Genomic DNA, 16,710 nt, shown 5'->3' with positions numbered 1-16,710 from the left:
GAGGGGTGCTGATATCCCAGGGTGGGTGCTGAGGTACAGGAGGAGGGCGGCAGGGCTCCCCCGGGGCGGGGTCTTGTCGGAGGTACCGGGCCTGGGGCTGAGGGGGGAGCCGGGCCTCGGCGCTGCCTCTTCAGGGTGGTGGGGGTAGTGGGTGCACCCCTCCAGGCCTGGGCTTCCGAGGAGGGCTAGGAATTGGCCTCAAGCAGAGGGGCCGCGGCCGGGGTCTCAACGCCCGCTGCCCCCCGCCAGGGAGATCCAGGAGGAGGAGCTGCAGAGATTCACCTCCCGCGTCGCCGCCCTCCTGCAGGGCCCGGAGCTGGGCCCCGAGGCCGTGGACTGCCTCCAGAGGCTGCACCTCACCGTTGCCGCCACCAAGTACCCCCGCAAGTGAGTGGCCTTGTGTGTCTCTCGTGTTCACAAGAAGCAAAGCCTTGTTTTCTTAAAAAGAAAAAAGAAAAAAAAGGGGAGGAGGTGGGGGACAGAGGGCTTAGTGCTTTAAAAAACAGCCTGTTTTGAAAACACTGAGTTCGATATAAATGTGAAGCCCCCTTTGCCTTTTTTTACCATTGCTAAGCAGAAGGTGCCCGCCTCCTTTTGCAGTGAAAGTAACAAGCGTTTGTGTCACTGAGCGCTCTTTCAAGCTGCGCTAAGGAACAAAATTCAGAAGTGAAAATAATAAGATGGTATTAGTCAGGGTTACTTTCAAGGGACATCATCCCAAGACCAAGAATATGCACGAAATAAATGTCTGGATCTTTTCTTGACTTCGTGTGATGCTTTACTGTGACTCTTACAGGCTAGATGGCAAGTTTGTGGAACTGTTGCAGACAGTGCTGTGTTCATCCAAGTGCCCTGAGCAGATTCAGATGTTATGTGCTGCCATCCTGAGAGAGATGTCACCTTGCAATGATCTGATCCTCTCCTGTGATGAGATTCAAGATACAAAGCTCTTGAGCCTGGTATCCTCTGTTCTTCTGGCTCAGGTAAATGACCTGTCAAGTCAGAAATCTTCCCTTGTCAATATAGATTTGCTTCCTGATTGCTCCTTGTTTGCTGAGCTCAAGGCGAGTGAAGATCAATTGAAAGTATCTAGGAAAATGCAGAAGTATTTCAATGTTAATTTAAGGAACCTAATTATTCCACTTTGCATAGGAAAAATGGCAACTTTTTTTGTGTTTAGTATTCGATAACAAAGACTGCTTAAAATTGCGATGTTTGGAGACTGAGGACCTTAAGCAGGCTTGTAACTAACTCGAAGCAAAAAGGAATGCTTCAGTGCTAGCTGCTATAATAGACGACAAGTCAGGGCTGCTTGAACTTGTAGAGCAAAAGATTTGAGAGTAAATTTATTACTGCTGCTTTTTCTTTTTATGATACTGGCTTTCATGTTCAAATGTAAAAAAATATACATAGAACCTATGAAATACATAGGGCTATAAATGTAGATGGCACTTCAAAGATCTAGATTCTCCCTGGGGAAGAAAACATGAGAACCTTCCTGTTTTGAGTGCTGCCTGCATTGACTGCCCTCTGGGGAATAAGCTGGAAACTTTTTTTTCTTCTACTTCTTCTTTTACTATTGTTGTGCCTATTAAAGATAAAGCATCTTTCTGAAACTTCTCATTTTGAGTTTCACTGTGTGCTTAGAAATACCTCCTACATTTCTGATTACTCCTCTGAGTCTTACTTGGTTAGGGGAAATGAAAACAGTGAAACAGAAAACAGTGGCATATTACTTATATGCTGCCTTACAAAGCACCTGTTTCCCATGTCTAGCCTTGAGACTGTCCTGTAGTTCTACAAAGTAAAAACATACCCTGTGTGTTAATTTTTGTTAGATAACAACTAAAACCATAAAGAGTTTTCATCAGCTTTTGATGTTACTAAAACTTATTGTATTTTAGACATTTCAGTATTGCTTCTCTAACATGAGGTGCAAGGAGCAGCAGCCTCACTCATGAAAGCAGCCACACTTCAGCAAAACCTTTAAAAACGTCTTCTGCCTATTTTCATTTGTCACTGCTTTGGGTGGAAATCATCCTCCTTCTCTTTGCCACTGCCCTGCCTTGGCTCCACAAAGCTCTTTTTGTAAAGCTTTTGGCTTTCATATAATCGTAGAATGGTTTGGGTTGGAAGGGACCTTAAAGATCATCCAGTTCCAGCACCCCTGCCATGGACAGGGACACCTTCCACCAGACCAGGTTGCTCAAAGCCCAGTCCAACCTGGCCTTGAACACTTCCAGGCATGAGGCAGCCACAACTTCTCTGGGCAACCTGTGCCAGTGCCTCACCACCCTCACAGGGAAGAGTTTCTTCCTAATATCTAATCTAAATCTCCCTTCTCTCAGTTTAAAGCAATGGCTCCTTGTCATATCACTACAGGCCCTTGTACAAAGTCCCTCCCCAGCTTTCTTGTAGGCCCCTTTAGGTACTGGAAGGCTGCTCTAAGGTCTCCCCAGAGCCTTCTCTTCTCCAGGCTGAACAACCCCAACTCTCTCAGCCTGTCTTCATAGGAGAGGTGCTCCAGCCCTTGGATCATCTTCGCAGCCTCCTCTGGACTTGCTCTAACAGGTCCATGTCCTTCTTGTGCTGAGGAACCCAGAGCTGAAGGCAGTACTGCAGGGAGGGTCTCACAGAGCAGAGCAGAGGGGGAGAATCCCCTCCATTGACCTGCTGGTCATGCTGCTTTTGATGCAGCCCAGGATACAGTTGGCCTTCTGGGCTGCAAGCGCATATTGCTGGGTCATATTGATCTTCTTGTTAACCAACACCCCCATTTCCTTCTCCTCAGGGTTGCTCTCAGTCCATTCTCTGCCCAGCCTGTATTTGTGCTTGGGAAAAATTCAGAAACACAGAAAACACAGCCTCTGGTGTTGCATTAGGACCTGGAAACCTGCCATTGATTTGAGTTCAGTCACGTTTTCCTCTGAGCAGCAAGAGATGTGTCAGCAACATTCATAACTAGCCCCATTATTTGCAGTGCACTGCAGCAATGTATTTGTGGGAGGAGCAAGGTGTTGTCTTTTCCATTTTCCTTCACTGCATGGATCCCCATCCTCAAACCTTAAATTTCCTTGTCGATATATTGCTTTGGTTCATTTATTCATGTCAATTCACGAGAGAAGCACAGAAATTAGCCCCAGTTATGGGTGAGGTTCCCCCATGAAATTCCTCACTGGAAGCTGGTCTGCAATTTCCTAATTCCTTCTAGTGATCTGGTACAAATCTGAGTATTAGATGGGGTATGTCAGAGATTGGTGTTTGTTCACTGCCTTCAGCAGCCAGCTGTTCAAGACCCTGAGCAGCAGAGAAGGTTTACATTTTGTTGGCCTGATGATATTCATGGAGAAAGAAAACCTGTCAAAAGTCTGGGTCCACCTGTCATCTTTAACAAGGTTATCTCAGACAGAAGGGTTTGACACCATCTCAGAGGCACAGCTATAACAGCCTTCAAAAGAGGAAGCTGCTTTATTTTCCACATTGTGAGGATATGGACTAACCAGAGAGTCCTAGAATATGTTACAGCAGTCTGTTTTCTGTTCATAGATTTCTAATTTAAAAATTGATCTAGCCAACTGACCACATGGGGAGTAGTTAGTGTTAGCACTCTCTGCTCTAGAATTGATGGTTCGTAGTGTTTAATTTGAAGACATCCATTGCAGTTGTTAACTTCCACTTCAGGTGATGGTTGTCCACAAACCTGTTGCCTCATCAAAGTGTTCTCCCTTCCTGGGATCTGTGAATTCACATTGCAGACGATTTCTGTAAAATGTGGTAAAATAGCCTGTACTGTGAGTGTTTTTTATGTTTGACATTGCTATTGATGCCTGATGGAAGAGTTTTTACGGTATTTGTCTCTAGCACTAGTAGAAGATTGTCTGCCTAGCTTAAGCTCTGCTTTATTTTTAAGGGAAATAAGAAGGCTGAAGTGTCTGCTGTGGGGCAGCGTATTGTAAAAGTCCTTGAGAGAAGACTGCCTGAGGGTCAGAGCGCTCGGTACCTTCTTCCTGTCCTGTCAAATATCATCAGTCTGTCACCAGAATCTCTAACTGAAGGTAAATATATAGGAAGGCCTGAGATTACTATCTGGCTGCAATCTGTATAGTGATCAGAAGGCTTTCCGAAGGCTTTGGCTAGGGTTAGGGCTTGGAAAGTGTTGTTAAAACTGACATCTCTGCCACAAGGAAAGTGAACTTACTGTGAGATATATTCCATCACTCAAAAATGGGACTGGGCCTTCAGCTGCTTTGGCCCCTTCTGAGGTCAGTCTCTGCTCTGTATGGATTTGTATCACAGTAACGTGTACCCTAGCTGAGGTCTCCAGATGCAGTAGGAGTGTGAAACCGTAGTTATCTTGAGGAGCATCAAACAAAGTGAGAGACAGAAACAGAATGTAACTGTGTAACTGTTCAAGAGAGCAGCGAAAACAACTAAGGATACTCTTCATAAGAGAGGCAGGACTGTATGGGTAGTGGCGAGCGATATGCCCTGATGAATAAAACTGTAGGAGAACATTCGAGGCTTAAAATGGTGAGGAGTTGTGCTGGGAGCAAGAGTCTGTTTCTGGGAGTTTCCTGTGAGGTTTACGTATGTCATGCACTATGCAGGAGAAGCTTTGGGGAAGACACTGGGCTGGGGTGTATGGGCTGGCTGAGCAGGCAGGTTTACCTGCCTTGGCTTCTACCTGTTCTCTGTGAGGGATTTATGTCTTTCTGCAGAGCTGAAGCCAGCCACTGCCTGAATAGATTTGATAGTATTTTTGCACCTTCCTCCTAATAGCAGCTGTGGATGGAGACAGAGGAACAAGTACCTCTTGACTGATCTGGTACCAGGAGTTCTTGGTTCCAGCACTCACTCCCTGGCTTTTTGTCTGAGGAAACAGGCAAAACAATAACGAGACTGACCCAATGGCCAGGAGGGAGAAAAGGACACACAACTCTGAATTGAGTCTGAGCAGATCCTGGATTCTGAAGTAGTATGAGGAGGAGTATAGGGCATCCACCTTGGGGTTCTTTACTGATTGCTTGGTCAGAAAGACAGGGATGTAGGCTGGAGGAGAAGCACAGCAATTGAGGGGTAGCAAGGGTATGTTGCAGAGGCCGCTTCTCTGCCCGATCTAGCAGTGACCCTGTGACTTTCCTTGTACAGAGCAGACTGATATAGTCAGTAAAAAGATGGCCGACTGGCTGAGGTATGCGAGTATTCAGCAAGGAATCGCTCAACCCTCTGGAGGCTTCTTTTCCAATCCCAGAACCAGGCAGGTAAGTGCTAAGTTGCCATGGTCATCTCACAGGGGCATTTGTTAGTCAGCTGCTGTTTTGGGTTCCCCGAATGAGTTTATTTGGGGAAATGGTAACCTAGAAGAGCTGCCGTTCTCTATTGCTTTTTGTGGGTAAGTGGTCAAGACACATAGGATAGCAAAGTAGGGGGATTTATAGCTCCAAGATTTAGGAGTTGTGCTGTAGAGCCAGAGCTTTGATATTTGAAGTACTTTTGAAGGGAGAGTCTTTTAGTGATCATGTACCTAGGAGTAAAAGCTGATTGCAAATGAGGCCTGTGTCAGAGAGAGGGGCAAAGTTCGAAATGTTTTAGCTGGGGAAAAGGATCCAACACAGTTGGCTTTTCTTTCTCTGGATAACTGCCCCCATGCAGGCCCCATAGTACATATAAATGAGGGCTACTTGTCTCTATGGGCTCAGAGGAGTTTTCCCTGCCTTCTCACATAGCCTCTCCCTGGGGATCTGACCTGCTGCATCTTTTCTCGCAGCCTGGTCCTGTCACAGAGGTGGATGGTGCCATTGCCACAGACTTCTTCACAGTACTCTCAGTGGGTCAGTACTACACACAGGACCAGTGGCTCAATGTGCAAGCCTTCTCCATGCTGCGAAGTTGGCTGCTGTGCTATGGGGGCAAGGGGTTGAAGACTCCTAATTCAGGTACGAACTGAAGGGCTGTGGGCCAGCATGGGTTGCACCCCCAGGAAGGATGTGTACTCTGGGATGATTAGGTGGCTGCACCACCAACCTGGCAAGTGGCAAGAATATCGGCAAGAGTTCAGAGCTCTTGGATTAGGAGCAGGGAAGCTTTGGGAAGGAATATCACAAAACCTCCTGACTGATCCTTATGGACCCTTCCATGAGGAAGTAGTTGTTCAGCGAGTCCCTGGTTTCAGGCAAAACCCTGTGTGTCCCTGAGAAAAAAAGGCCTGAGTGGTAGGAGACATCATTTCCTTAGTGTTCTTGTAACACTTCCTTCTTCCCCAGCCTCCTTTTCTTCGCAGTGCACCTGGGGACAGACAGCTCCTGTGCTGTTGCTGGGCAGCTGTGTGGGTTACATTGCCCGTAAGGTGAGCTGATATGTGGTAACCTTTATTCTGTAGATGACAAATCAGGAATGAACAGGTCTGTTATGTCCATGGTCTCAACTACATCGATGTCTAGTCGCCTGCTTCCCCCAAAGGAGCGTCTGCGGGAGAAAGCCTTTGAGTACTGTCAGCGGCTTATTGAGCAGAGCAACCGGCGTGAGTCTTGCCATGAACCCTCCTTAGAGTTCTCTTGGTAGTGTTCTTGAAAATGTTTCTGGTTCACTGCCTATTGTGTTGGGATCTCACTCCCTAGAGTCCACAGTCAGGCTCTAGGCATGGGACTTGTTACAGCTGCTGACGCAAGTCACTGACCAGCTCTGAGCTGGGGTGTTGCGAGTGATTTGGAGGCAATGGTCATGTTCTGCCTCCAACCCTTGATTTGCAGGGTGAGGCTGTGGAACTTGGTACTCATTAGCCTGGAATCAGGATCAGTATGTGTTCCCACCTATCCTGAAGTCTGTGTTAGTGCTCAAACTGACAGCCTAATGTTCCTGTTTGGACTCAAAGGTTAACTTGAACTCCTTTCTCTGGCAGGACCCCTGAAGAAGGATGATGGGGACCTGCAGAAAGCTGTAAGTACGCAGAGGTGAGGTTGAAGCTCTGGGAGTTGTGGCTTCCCCCACTCTGATCTGACTCTGCTCTCCTGCAGTGTCTCATTGAGGCAGTGACAATCATGGACATCATCTGCAAACAGGACTCCTCTTACGTGTACCGCGCAGTCTCCTTCCTGAAAATCCTGCATAGCAGAATCTGTGGGGATGCCACTTACGCCAGGGCACTACTGCCCATTGCCCAGTTCTTCCTGAACCACAGTAAGTTATCAGCTCTCACCCCCTCCTCCACAATCTAGTCTTGCATACTCTCAGCACAGCCTTTTGTCCTGGCAGTTTGCTGGCTGCTAGAGTTGGTAATTCAGCCTTGGCTGTACTCTGGGATGGATGATCCCACTGCAGGAGACCCATGTGCTGGGGTATCCTGTGCTCTTTAGAAAAACATAACCCAGATTTAGCTTAGCTTCTGGAGCCCTTCTTGGCTGGGTGGGCTGTGCTCAGCAATGTACTGTGTCCTCCCAGGCAAAATGGCAGCTGTGGACTCTGATGCAATCTACAAACACTTACTAACTGATATCCCAGCTCAGCTCTTCCACAACCCATCACTGGCCTTCGAATTTGTCCAGTTCTGCAAAGACAACAGCCAGCTCTTCACTGAGACCTCCAGCATATTCAGGCAGAGCTTCCCAAATCTCTTCAAGGTACAACTTGCTGGAGCAGCACAGGAGAGAGCCTGCTGCACGTTCCTTTCTGTGCCCCAGAACTTTCTCTTTGCACCCCAGAGCCCTCCCTGTGCCTCCATGGTAGTGCTAGGGAGAGCACAGGCAAAAAAGACTATTATAAAAGTGAATGTGAGTTTGAGGAGGGGAGAGGGTTCTGGGTGCAATTAGCACTGCCAGTGGAGGAGAATCTGCATTAGTATTACTGCCGGTGGGTTGGGAAGTGCAGTGAACACAGTTAGGACACAGCACTTTGTTTCTGGAAAACTTTAATGCGTGCCAGCCACTGAACCAGCTGCCAGATGCCTGTGTTGAGCTTCCAGCAGCCTCCCAGGTTTTGACCAAACCCTCAGACTTCTCTGGTTTTGCTTTTCAGAAGTGACTCCCTTCCCTGTCCCTTTTGGTCACAGAATCATCTGGGTATGTGGTGGAACAGCAGGGATAGTGCAGGAGTTTGTGCTTATTCCTTACAGTTCCTGGCCTGGAACAGCCCACCCCTTATCTCTGAATTTGTGGACCTTCTCCCATTTCTGCTGGATGCAGGCACAGCCGTTGAGATCTTCCATTTGCTGCTTGACCTGCCCTGTTTGACAGCAGCTCTGGACATCCAGCTGAGGTAATACTGTCTTCCCTTCCTCTCACTTGCTAATCAGAGGCTTGACATTGACCATAGCCTAGTACACGCTTCTCTGAGCCTCAGCTGCCCTCTGGCTGCTGCTGTCACAGAATGCGAGGCATCTGCTACAGTCAGGTTAACACAAAGTTGCACAGATGCCAGCCTGGTTTTCCTACTAATGTGGTGTGAATGGGAAGAGAAGGTGACCGGCTCTTACACTTCAGTACTGGACTGTCTTTGGGGCTTAGGGAGCTGTTGTCATTCCCCTCACCGTATCCAGCTCCAAATGGTTGCCACATGCTGGAGTGTCTGCCATGAGCCACCACCTCAACATGGAGGTGTGGGCTACCTGACCTTCCCTCTCTGCTCTTACCCCTCTTTTCTGGCCCTTCTGGAGGTATGCGGAGTTTCTTCCCAAGACCATTAGGAACTGTGAGTCTCCAGGAAGATGGGATAGGACTGGGACCGGCTCTGACTGCTGTGCCTCTGCTCTTCCTTGTCTTCCCTGACATTAGCAGCTCTTTCTGGAGTACTTAGAAGAGGAAGTCATCCTATAGGCAAGGTGTTGGTGGGCTTTAATGACTGAGGGATACAGAGTGCCATTTCCCTCTTTCCCAGGAGTGATACAGAAGCAATTCTGGAACTATTGCTTGAGCTCAGGAGATCTAAGCTCATAATTTTCTGTCATCCTGGTTCTCTGGCTTCCAGAGGGCCTGGATTAGACCAACGTGCTGTCCCTGTTTCAGTGGAAAAGGAGTTATTCCTCACCTATTCTCATAATGCAGCACGTTCTCTGTGTGCCTCCTGCTAGGTCAACTGCTCTTCCTACCTCCGAGAGGGCTGCCAGTGACCCAACTGTGAAGCCGGCCACTTATCTGGAAGCCTTTCGCCATCCCCTCTACAAGAGCATGTACCAGTATCTCCTCCGCACCAAGTCTGCTCCGGAGGATGCCCCAGAGAGGTAGGAGGCTGCTGTCGGAGATTGCCACAAGGGTTTGATTCAGCCATCCCGCTCTGGGAAGCAGCACTGGGTTTGCTGGGAAAGGCGTAGCCGCTTTCAGCTGGAGTGAAGCGGATTTGATCTTCCCTGTGTTAGCTTTGCCAAGCACTCAAAGGCCTTGTGGGGCGATAGGGAAGGGCAGCCAGGAGAGTAGCTGGAAACAAGCCTTCAACAGTAACTCTTCTGTTGCCCACAGGCTGATTCCACTTCGGCAGCTGCTGGGATCCCTGGCCAGCAGCCCAAGGGTCATGCAATGTGCGGACACTGTCCCTGTCTTACTGGAGCTCTTTTTCAGGGTGGTGGCAGAGGTAGGCCTTTTTGGGGGAGTTTGGCTGAGCTGGGAGTGTGCCACAGGGATCTCTTGTTATGTGGAGGATCTCTTGTGAGGGTGGGATGGTCTAATGCTGACATGAACCGTGACTGAGCTGGCTACTTCATCTGGAGAAACAGTAAAGCTCCATGCTGCAGTGTCAGGCTTCACACTGTTCTCTCAGTCAGCTGTAAAGGAGGCGGGTGACAGCAGAATGAGTGCCTGATACCTGCTTTGTTCACTGCTTGCCTCCTGCTAGATCAGGCTGTTTCTGTGCCAGCTGTCTTATCTGGCTGGTTAGTTTGGGTTTTGGCTGCTGGAAGTCACTGGTATTGCTGAAATAAGGGCTGTGTTTCAGTTTGCAGATGGGCCACTGATTAACCAGCTGGTGGTGCTGCTGCTGCAGAGGAGTGACCAGCTCTATGAGATCCCAGCATTTAAAGATGACGTGTACAGGTGAGATGGGACAGGAGGCCCAGCCACCCTCCCAGCCCTTCCACTGGCTGCAGCCTGGCAGCCCAGGAGCGTTTTCAGTTGTGGCCCAGTCCCTGCCAGGACATGTCTTTGGAGCATGCAAAATGGGGACTGCACCTTCAGCCCTGCTGGAAACATCCTGGGTGTACAGCCACTGTGCCAGTGACTGGTTGCTGCCAGCACCTCCTTGGTTTGCTGATGACTGCCTTGCCCGTGGTCTAAGCTCTCCCCATCTCTCTCCTCCAGGGTGCTGAGCTCGCAGCTGGTGATGCTCTGCAAGCTGCACCCTGCCCTCATCGTGGAACTGTCCACGGAGATTCTGGAGTTCTCAGGAACAGTTAGCAACATCCAGAACAAGGAGACCATCTTCACCCACGTGGTAAGCCGGGCCTGCCTGCTTCTGCCGCAGGTTGCTCCAACTACGATGCAACCTATTGGTCACCTTCCCCTTCCTCCTCTCCTCTGTCCTAGCATTAGCTAATCTGATTTGCTATTCCCTAAAAATTATTCGATTCCCTTTCCCTCTGCTTGCCCTGAGCACATCTGCCTTTGCTTCAGGTCTGGGCTATTGGAGAGTACATGTCTGTGTCCTATGACAAGCGCTGCACCGTGGAGCAGATCAACCGGTTCTTTGAGACTCTAGAGGCTATGCTATTTGAAATCACCCAGCTCCGACCACTGGCTAGCACTCCCAGCTATGCACCCCGTGCCATCAGTGTCCTCATGGCCACCTTGACCAAACTGGCAGCTCGCAGCCAGGATTTGATCCCCAGGTGAGGAGGGACGGTGAGGAAGGGCAAAGGGCTGTAATGTGCAGATCTCATGGGTCCAAACACAGATGTTTGCTAGTGTGAAATAATCAAGCTTGGCAACTGATGGGACCTGAAACTGAAACAGGACAGAGGAAGCAAGCTGTGGAGGAGCACAGTTTGGGGAAGTGGGATTCATCTGCTGACTAATGCTCTGTGCATCAGGAGGAGGGGGTGCGTAGCATCTGGTATTCACCTGCAATAGTCTTTTGGAGTGCACAGGCTTAAGTAGTGACCTTGCTGAGTGCAGAGGTCCTTCCAGTTGATGTCCGTGTCCTTCTCTCCTGCAGAGTGTCCATGTTCCTGTCCAAGATGAGGACATTTGTGCAGAGCCCTGCTGTCACCGCTGTTTACTGCGAGGAGGACCTTGAGGAGATCCTTATCCGGGCAACTGAGCTCATGAACCTACTGAAAATGCCAAGCGTGGCTCAGTTTGTGTTCACGCCACCCATAGATGTGGCCAGTACCAGGTTTCAGAGAGAGGTGAATGACTCACTCCCTTTTGCCCTGAGGATAGTCACTCGCCTCCTGGAGTCGACTCCTGGCTTCATGCCAGGGTGAGGGCATGAGGTTTCTGAGAGGCTCCAGCCTCTATTGTAACCCATCGGACACTGCTGACGCTCAAGGCTGAGGCCCTGCTCTGAACTGGAAATGAGGAACAAATGATTGTGAATGAAACAGAAAACAGAAATAAGTAGAGCTGAGGCTGCTCTTCTGCTCTGATGCTATTTGTATTTCTGTCTCCTAGCGCCTGTTGTGTCTCCTAACCTTACCTCTCCCTGGCCAGTATGGATTGAAAATCCCAGCGGACTTGTGTGAATGTGGCAGGAGAGTGAATGCATGCATTAATATCCTGCCACCACACCATGCCCCTTTGGAGATGTATTTCTTCTTCCCTTCCCTCCTCTGACTTGTTTCTCCCTCCCCTTTGCCCTCACTACACCCTGGCTATGCATGTGCTTCTTTTATTGCCTCCCTGCTTGCAGCAGATCAGCCAGGCAAGGGCCTGTGCGAGGTGGAGAAAGCAGAAGGGACTCCATGAAGTCTGCTGTGAGCCCTCACTGCTCTCCTATCTTACCACCAGAGGGAACATGTTGAGATCCAAGAGACAGCTACCAGACCGGAGCTTAGAGAGATTTATTGATCCAGTTTATTGTTGACACCAAGAGCATTTTTTAACATACATCAGCCCCGTGTCAAACAGGCGCCATGCTGTGTTCTCTATCTGCAGAAGTTTATACACATTCGAGCTGTACAGTATTAACAAATGGGGGAAGTAAATACGTCCCACTGCTTCTCCCAGGAGAAGCAAGCCCTCATGCACGCCAGTAAATAGCAGGGTTTATTTACAGTCTTTTTCAATACCTGACTGCACTGTGAGCAACATACAGCTCTGGGGCTGTTTCCCACCTCCAGGGGTGCCTGGAGAGTCAGGCTCAGTGGGGAGCAGAGGGTTGTGTTGGTACTGCTGGAACTTGCCAGGGTGCAGCCCCAGTACTGTCTAGTGCAAACCAAGCCTGCCCTGAGCCCTGGCTCCCGGGCAGAGGGGAGTAAGGAGTGCATGCAGTTTGCCCAGGGGCTCTAGGCAGCCTTTTTCCTGCCCTATAAACCTGCTGAGCTCCGTGGAGGATGACAGGCCAACATACCTACTTGATTCAAAGTCGAGTGAATCACCAGGAGCCCTGTGGGGCCCTGAGCCTTTGCTCGCCTGCCTGGTACAGCTGAGTTGGTGGCAGGAGGGGTGCAGTCTTCCCAGTCCCTGCTGGGGCGGCACCCCAGGCCAGTTGGCGTGAGCATGGCCTAGCAGAGAAGCAAGGCACTAGTGTCTTGGTGAAGGTGCTTTGTCCATCTTGCCCTAGAAAAGGCAGGTCAGGCTGTGTTGAAATCCAGTAGTGGAGTGTTTCCCCTGCATGGATTATTTTGACATCTCCCTCCTGCAAAGTGCAAGACTAAGCACAGAAACCAAAACTACAGCAGTGAGGTTTAATTAAGGCCAACCCTGTTAAGCATCCCTTTTTTAGCATCACAATCCTTGGAGCACTGTTGTTGCGAGATGCCATGTGAGTATCTGATTTGCTGCCAGAGCCTAGACCATGCTGGTTTAAGTGCAGGGTGTGATGTAGGACTTTGCAGCAGGCAGTTTTAATAGGGTTCAGCTAAACTAGGTCTCGGTATCTGTCTATATGTGGAAATCAGGTCGGGTTTATCCTGTTAATGTTGCTAAAAGCACAGGGGAGGAGGCCGGGTGTGCAGGGGACCGGCCAGCCGCACGATGGAGCTGCCACCTCAGCTCTGCTGACACCATTGTTGTTGGCAGCAGGTACCAGAGCTGTTTCTGGGATATTCAAGACTGATCTTCCAAAAGGAGCCTCTGCTGCCCGTCATCACCCATGGGCATGTCAGCAGCACACACTTCTTAGATGCTCTGAGCTGGGCAGGAAACAGGGTGGCCTTACACTGGCCTGGCAAAGCTGGAGGGAGAGGACCAGGACACGGTGCCAAGATGCCATTTGTCTGCCTGAGCTAGTGTCAGCCACGCCTGGGGTCTGGCATCGTACGCTGCCAGGCTTGCTCAGGTTCCTGGTGGCACAAACCCACCATTCCTGGCTCACAAGGACCAGGGACGTGCACAGAAGCCCCTTGGAGGGGGCAACAGCTCCTGTGTGGGGAAATTCTCTGCTGTGAATGCCCCACGCTGCTGGGTCAGTCCTGGAGGCCTTCTGCCAGGATCACGGTGCCAGAGCCAGGTAATAAATCTGCTGCGTGAGCAAGGACGAGAGAGTCCTTTTCTTCAAGGATGTCTGCCCAGGACTCGCAGGGAACTGCTGGTGGTGTCAGCCCTTTGCTGTAGCTGCTTCCCATCCTGGAGCAAGGCTGGGGGCAGCATGATCGTAGCCCAGCAGCAGAAAGGCACCCGACTTAGGGTATGGCACCGAGGAACTTAACTCCTAGCAATGCATCCTACTCGGAATCCCACTCCTGGGTGCTTGTGCTGCCTTTACCACTCCCAGAGCTGGGCATCCTTTTCAAACCTGACATGCCAGCACCTCAGGTAGCCACTGCCCAAAAGTGTTTCAAGCTTTCTGCCTGCCAGTGTGAAAGATCACGCAGGCCTGCCAGCCTAGAGGAACGGAGGAGCCTGCCTACAGTCCCCGTGGGGGGAGCGTCCCCTTCCTGCCCCCTGCCAGAGGGGATGAAGGACCAGGAGAGTTCCTGAGAAGGACGACACAGGGTATAAGGTGAGGCCAGGCAATGGATCAGGAATGATGCTCTCAGCCACTGCAGTGGGAGAAGCGTGCACCACCCTTGTATGTCCTTTCATCTGCTGCAGTGCAGAGGCAAGGTGTCGAAAAGCAAATCGAGGGCAGTTGTGGAGTCCTGGTCCTCCCTTCTTGCGCTCCAGGCTCCCCGAGGTCAGCCTTAACCAGAGCTGCACCCGCAAGCTGTTGCAGAAGGACCCTTGTACCACAGGGACTAGGAGGAAGAGGAGGTGGAACTGATTTTTTTGGCTATTTCCATGTCCGACTTGGCAACCAGAAACCGCAGCTTCTTCCCTCCGGAGCGGATGAGGTCCACTGCACTGCAGAGAGCGGCAACAGGGAGAGAGGTGAATTCTGGCTCCTCGCAGGCTGGCAGCCCCACCGGAGCCTGCCAGGTCACGGACATTTGTAAAACACCCGCTATTCGCAAAACACCTGCACCCTCTGCTCTGTGCCTGCTCCGTGTTAACAAGCAGGGGTCTGTTTCTCTTCTGCCTGTAACTTTATGGAGAGCCTGACCTCCACACAAATGCTGCCAGGACAAGAGCAAACAAGCCCTGAGCTGCTCTGCCCCTCGGACAGGCAGGCAGGGTGCGAGCTGCCCCATCCCGCTGCCTTTGAGAGGAAGCCTGGGATGGGATGAGGCTGGAGCAGCTCTGCATTGCTGAACCCACCTCTGGAGCTGTCATTTATTTCCCAAATGTGCTCTCCCTCTTCCAAACCCCCCAAACAGCTGCCTTGCCCCCTTTCCAGTGTCCTGCGCAGGTCGCTCCTCTCTCTGCAGCTTGCCCATACCGCAGCATCCTCTGCATTGTTAGCCGGGACCGTAGCACCAGGGACTCAGAGACCCTCTTGCAGTTCTTTGCTGCAAAACTGCTGAAAACCTGGACTTGAGCAGTAACTCCCATGGTACCGATACCAGACCGGGCCAGCCAACAAGGTGCGACTCACCTTTGGTAGTCTGCCCCGATGAGACTGGTGCCATTGACAGCCAGGATGCGGTCCCCGATGGAGAGCCTGCCGTCTGCGGCCGCGGGGCTGTCCTCAATCAGGGTGCGGATGTAGATCCCCGGGGAGCAGAGAGGAGTGTGCTATTGGCAGGGAAAGGCGGTGAGCAACCAGCCAGGGCAGAGGGGACACGAAAGGTTTGTGGTCCCAAAGGGCTGAGCTCCCCAAGCAGGGTGACTCTCCTCTGTGGCTCACAGCCAAGCGGGTGCCTGCTGCCAGGTGGGACTCTGGAGGTGCTGGGGAACTTGATGGATGGGTGCTGGGGATGCTGTCACTAACAGTAACGGGAAGGAAACGTGAGCCTTCAGTTTTAGATCAATTTATACACAGAAAGGCGAGGTGGGGGCAATCTTTTTCTTGTTCAATTTAATTAAGAATAATGCATCGTTAACCTGCAGCCGTCTTGGGCTGGGAGCTCTTTGCCCACGGCTGTCCCAGGGGTTTGGTGATGCCCTGTTTCCTACTGACTAATGCACTGCTCTGAAGGACCACTTAGTAAGATGATCCACAGCGCTAAGCCAGATTGCAATGCCACCTTATACAAGGAGTGCTGTCACTGGCGGAGCTGTTCTGGCACCCCGTGAGCCTCCCCGCTCCCCTCCGCTTCCCTCGCTACCCGCTGAAGGGTGGAGGAAAGACCTCAGCTGAGTCATTTTCCTTCCACAAGAGCGCTGAGCCTGTTTGCTCTCTGCAGCTGCAGGACAGCTGTGATGGACTTTGCGTGCATGGCACAGCAACCCAGGAGCAGAGATCACTCTGTGTTTCCTTTTCCCTAGGAGAAGCAGCCTAGCTCCCATAGGAAGCCGTTAGCTTCTTTGCTGGCTTTTCTTGGGTTATAAAACATGTCCCACGTGTCCCACTCCAGCTATTTGGAGGGGCATCGGCCCTGTCCAGCAATCGGGAAGAACTCACCAAGCCGTCAATCAGCCCCATCCCCAGCCCTATGGGTCCTCTCTCCAGTTCCACCACAAAGACGTAGCAGAAGTCATCGGTGGCAGAGCTGCGGCTGGAAGACTCTGGCGTGGGGTAGTCATAGGGGGTCGGCGAACATCCTGACAGCGGAGAGACCAGCTTACTGCTCTGGCATCACCCAAACCCAGCCTCACAACCTCCCACAGAAAACTGCCCCCCAAAACCCCATCAAAGCCAACCTCAGGTAGCCCCAGGGCTGGTTTTTGGCCAGGGCAGGAGCTGGAGGAGATGCTTCATTTGCTCTCATCTGCCTTGCCCAAGCACTGACAAGTCCCCGCAGGAACCACGTGTATGGGGAGGGCCGTGCAGGAGAACAGCAGCAAACACCCTTGTGCCCCAGTCCTGCACCCCCAAAGCAGGGCAGTGCCAGCTTTCGGTACCTTCAGGGGTGCTGCCTTTGGTGCCATTCATCCCGTTCCTCCGGGGGTCCTGCAGCCCCTTGCTGGTGCCTTGCGGGGATTCCAGGCTCCCAGAGTCAAAATTCAGGGGGGTGGTGGGTGGTGTCAGCAGGCAGGAGGGGTCTGTGGGTGCTGTGCCAGCCTTGGGAGCCAGACCCCTGCCCAGCTGCAGCTGCTTGAGCTTCTCCTGGAGCTGCGGCTCGCTGGCGGGGGGGTTGCAGGGGGAGCC

General features: G+C 51.3%; 2 protein-coding genes across 2 annotated transcripts in view; one reads left to right on the top strand and one right to left on the bottom strand.

Annotated features, from left to right (window-relative positions):
* The first annotated feature begins 250 nt into the window (after positions 1-250).
* Positions 251-11,509, top strand: AP5Z1 (adaptor-related protein complex 5, zeta 1 subunit). Its single transcript, XM_009695876.1, has 16 exons — positions 251-387; positions 797-983; positions 3,911-4,055; positions 5,149-5,261; positions 5,768-5,936; positions 6,380-6,520; positions 6,899-6,936; positions 7,014-7,176; positions 7,438-7,616; positions 8,108-8,250; positions 9,062-9,211; positions 9,447-9,558; positions 9,919-10,016; positions 10,281-10,413; positions 10,593-10,807; positions 11,134-11,509. The coding sequence occupies exons 2-16, from the start codon at positions 867-869 to the stop codon at positions 11,402-11,404; spliced, it is 2,187 nt and encodes a 728-aa protein (XP_009694178.1). The 5' UTR covers positions 251-387; positions 797-866; the 3' UTR covers positions 11,405-11,509.
* A 2,808-nt stretch (positions 11,510-14,317) lies between these two features.
* Positions 14,318-16,710, bottom strand: part of RADIL (Ras association and DIL domains) — a gene marked incomplete at its 5' end in the record, with an annotated part of 9,130 nt that continues 6,737 nt past the window's right edge. The window contains 4 exon segments of the mRNA XM_009695877.1: positions 14,318-14,423; positions 15,055-15,194; positions 16,024-16,163; positions 16,464-16,684. Coding sequence (XP_009694179.1) covers positions 14,318-14,423; positions 15,055-15,194; positions 16,024-16,163; positions 16,464-16,684 — 607 coding nt within the window.

This window comes from Cariama cristata, unplaced genomic scaffold (assembly GCF_000690535.1).
Source record: "Cariama cristata isolate BGI_N322 unplaced genomic scaffold, ASM69053v1 scaffold1862, whole genome shotgun sequence".
In the NCBI taxonomy this organism is placed as follows: Eukaryota; Metazoa; Chordata; class Aves; order Cariamiformes; family Cariamidae; genus Cariama; species Cariama cristata.
Note: the sequence above shows the minus strand (reverse complement) of the source record. Positions and strands in the feature narration are given on the sequence as shown.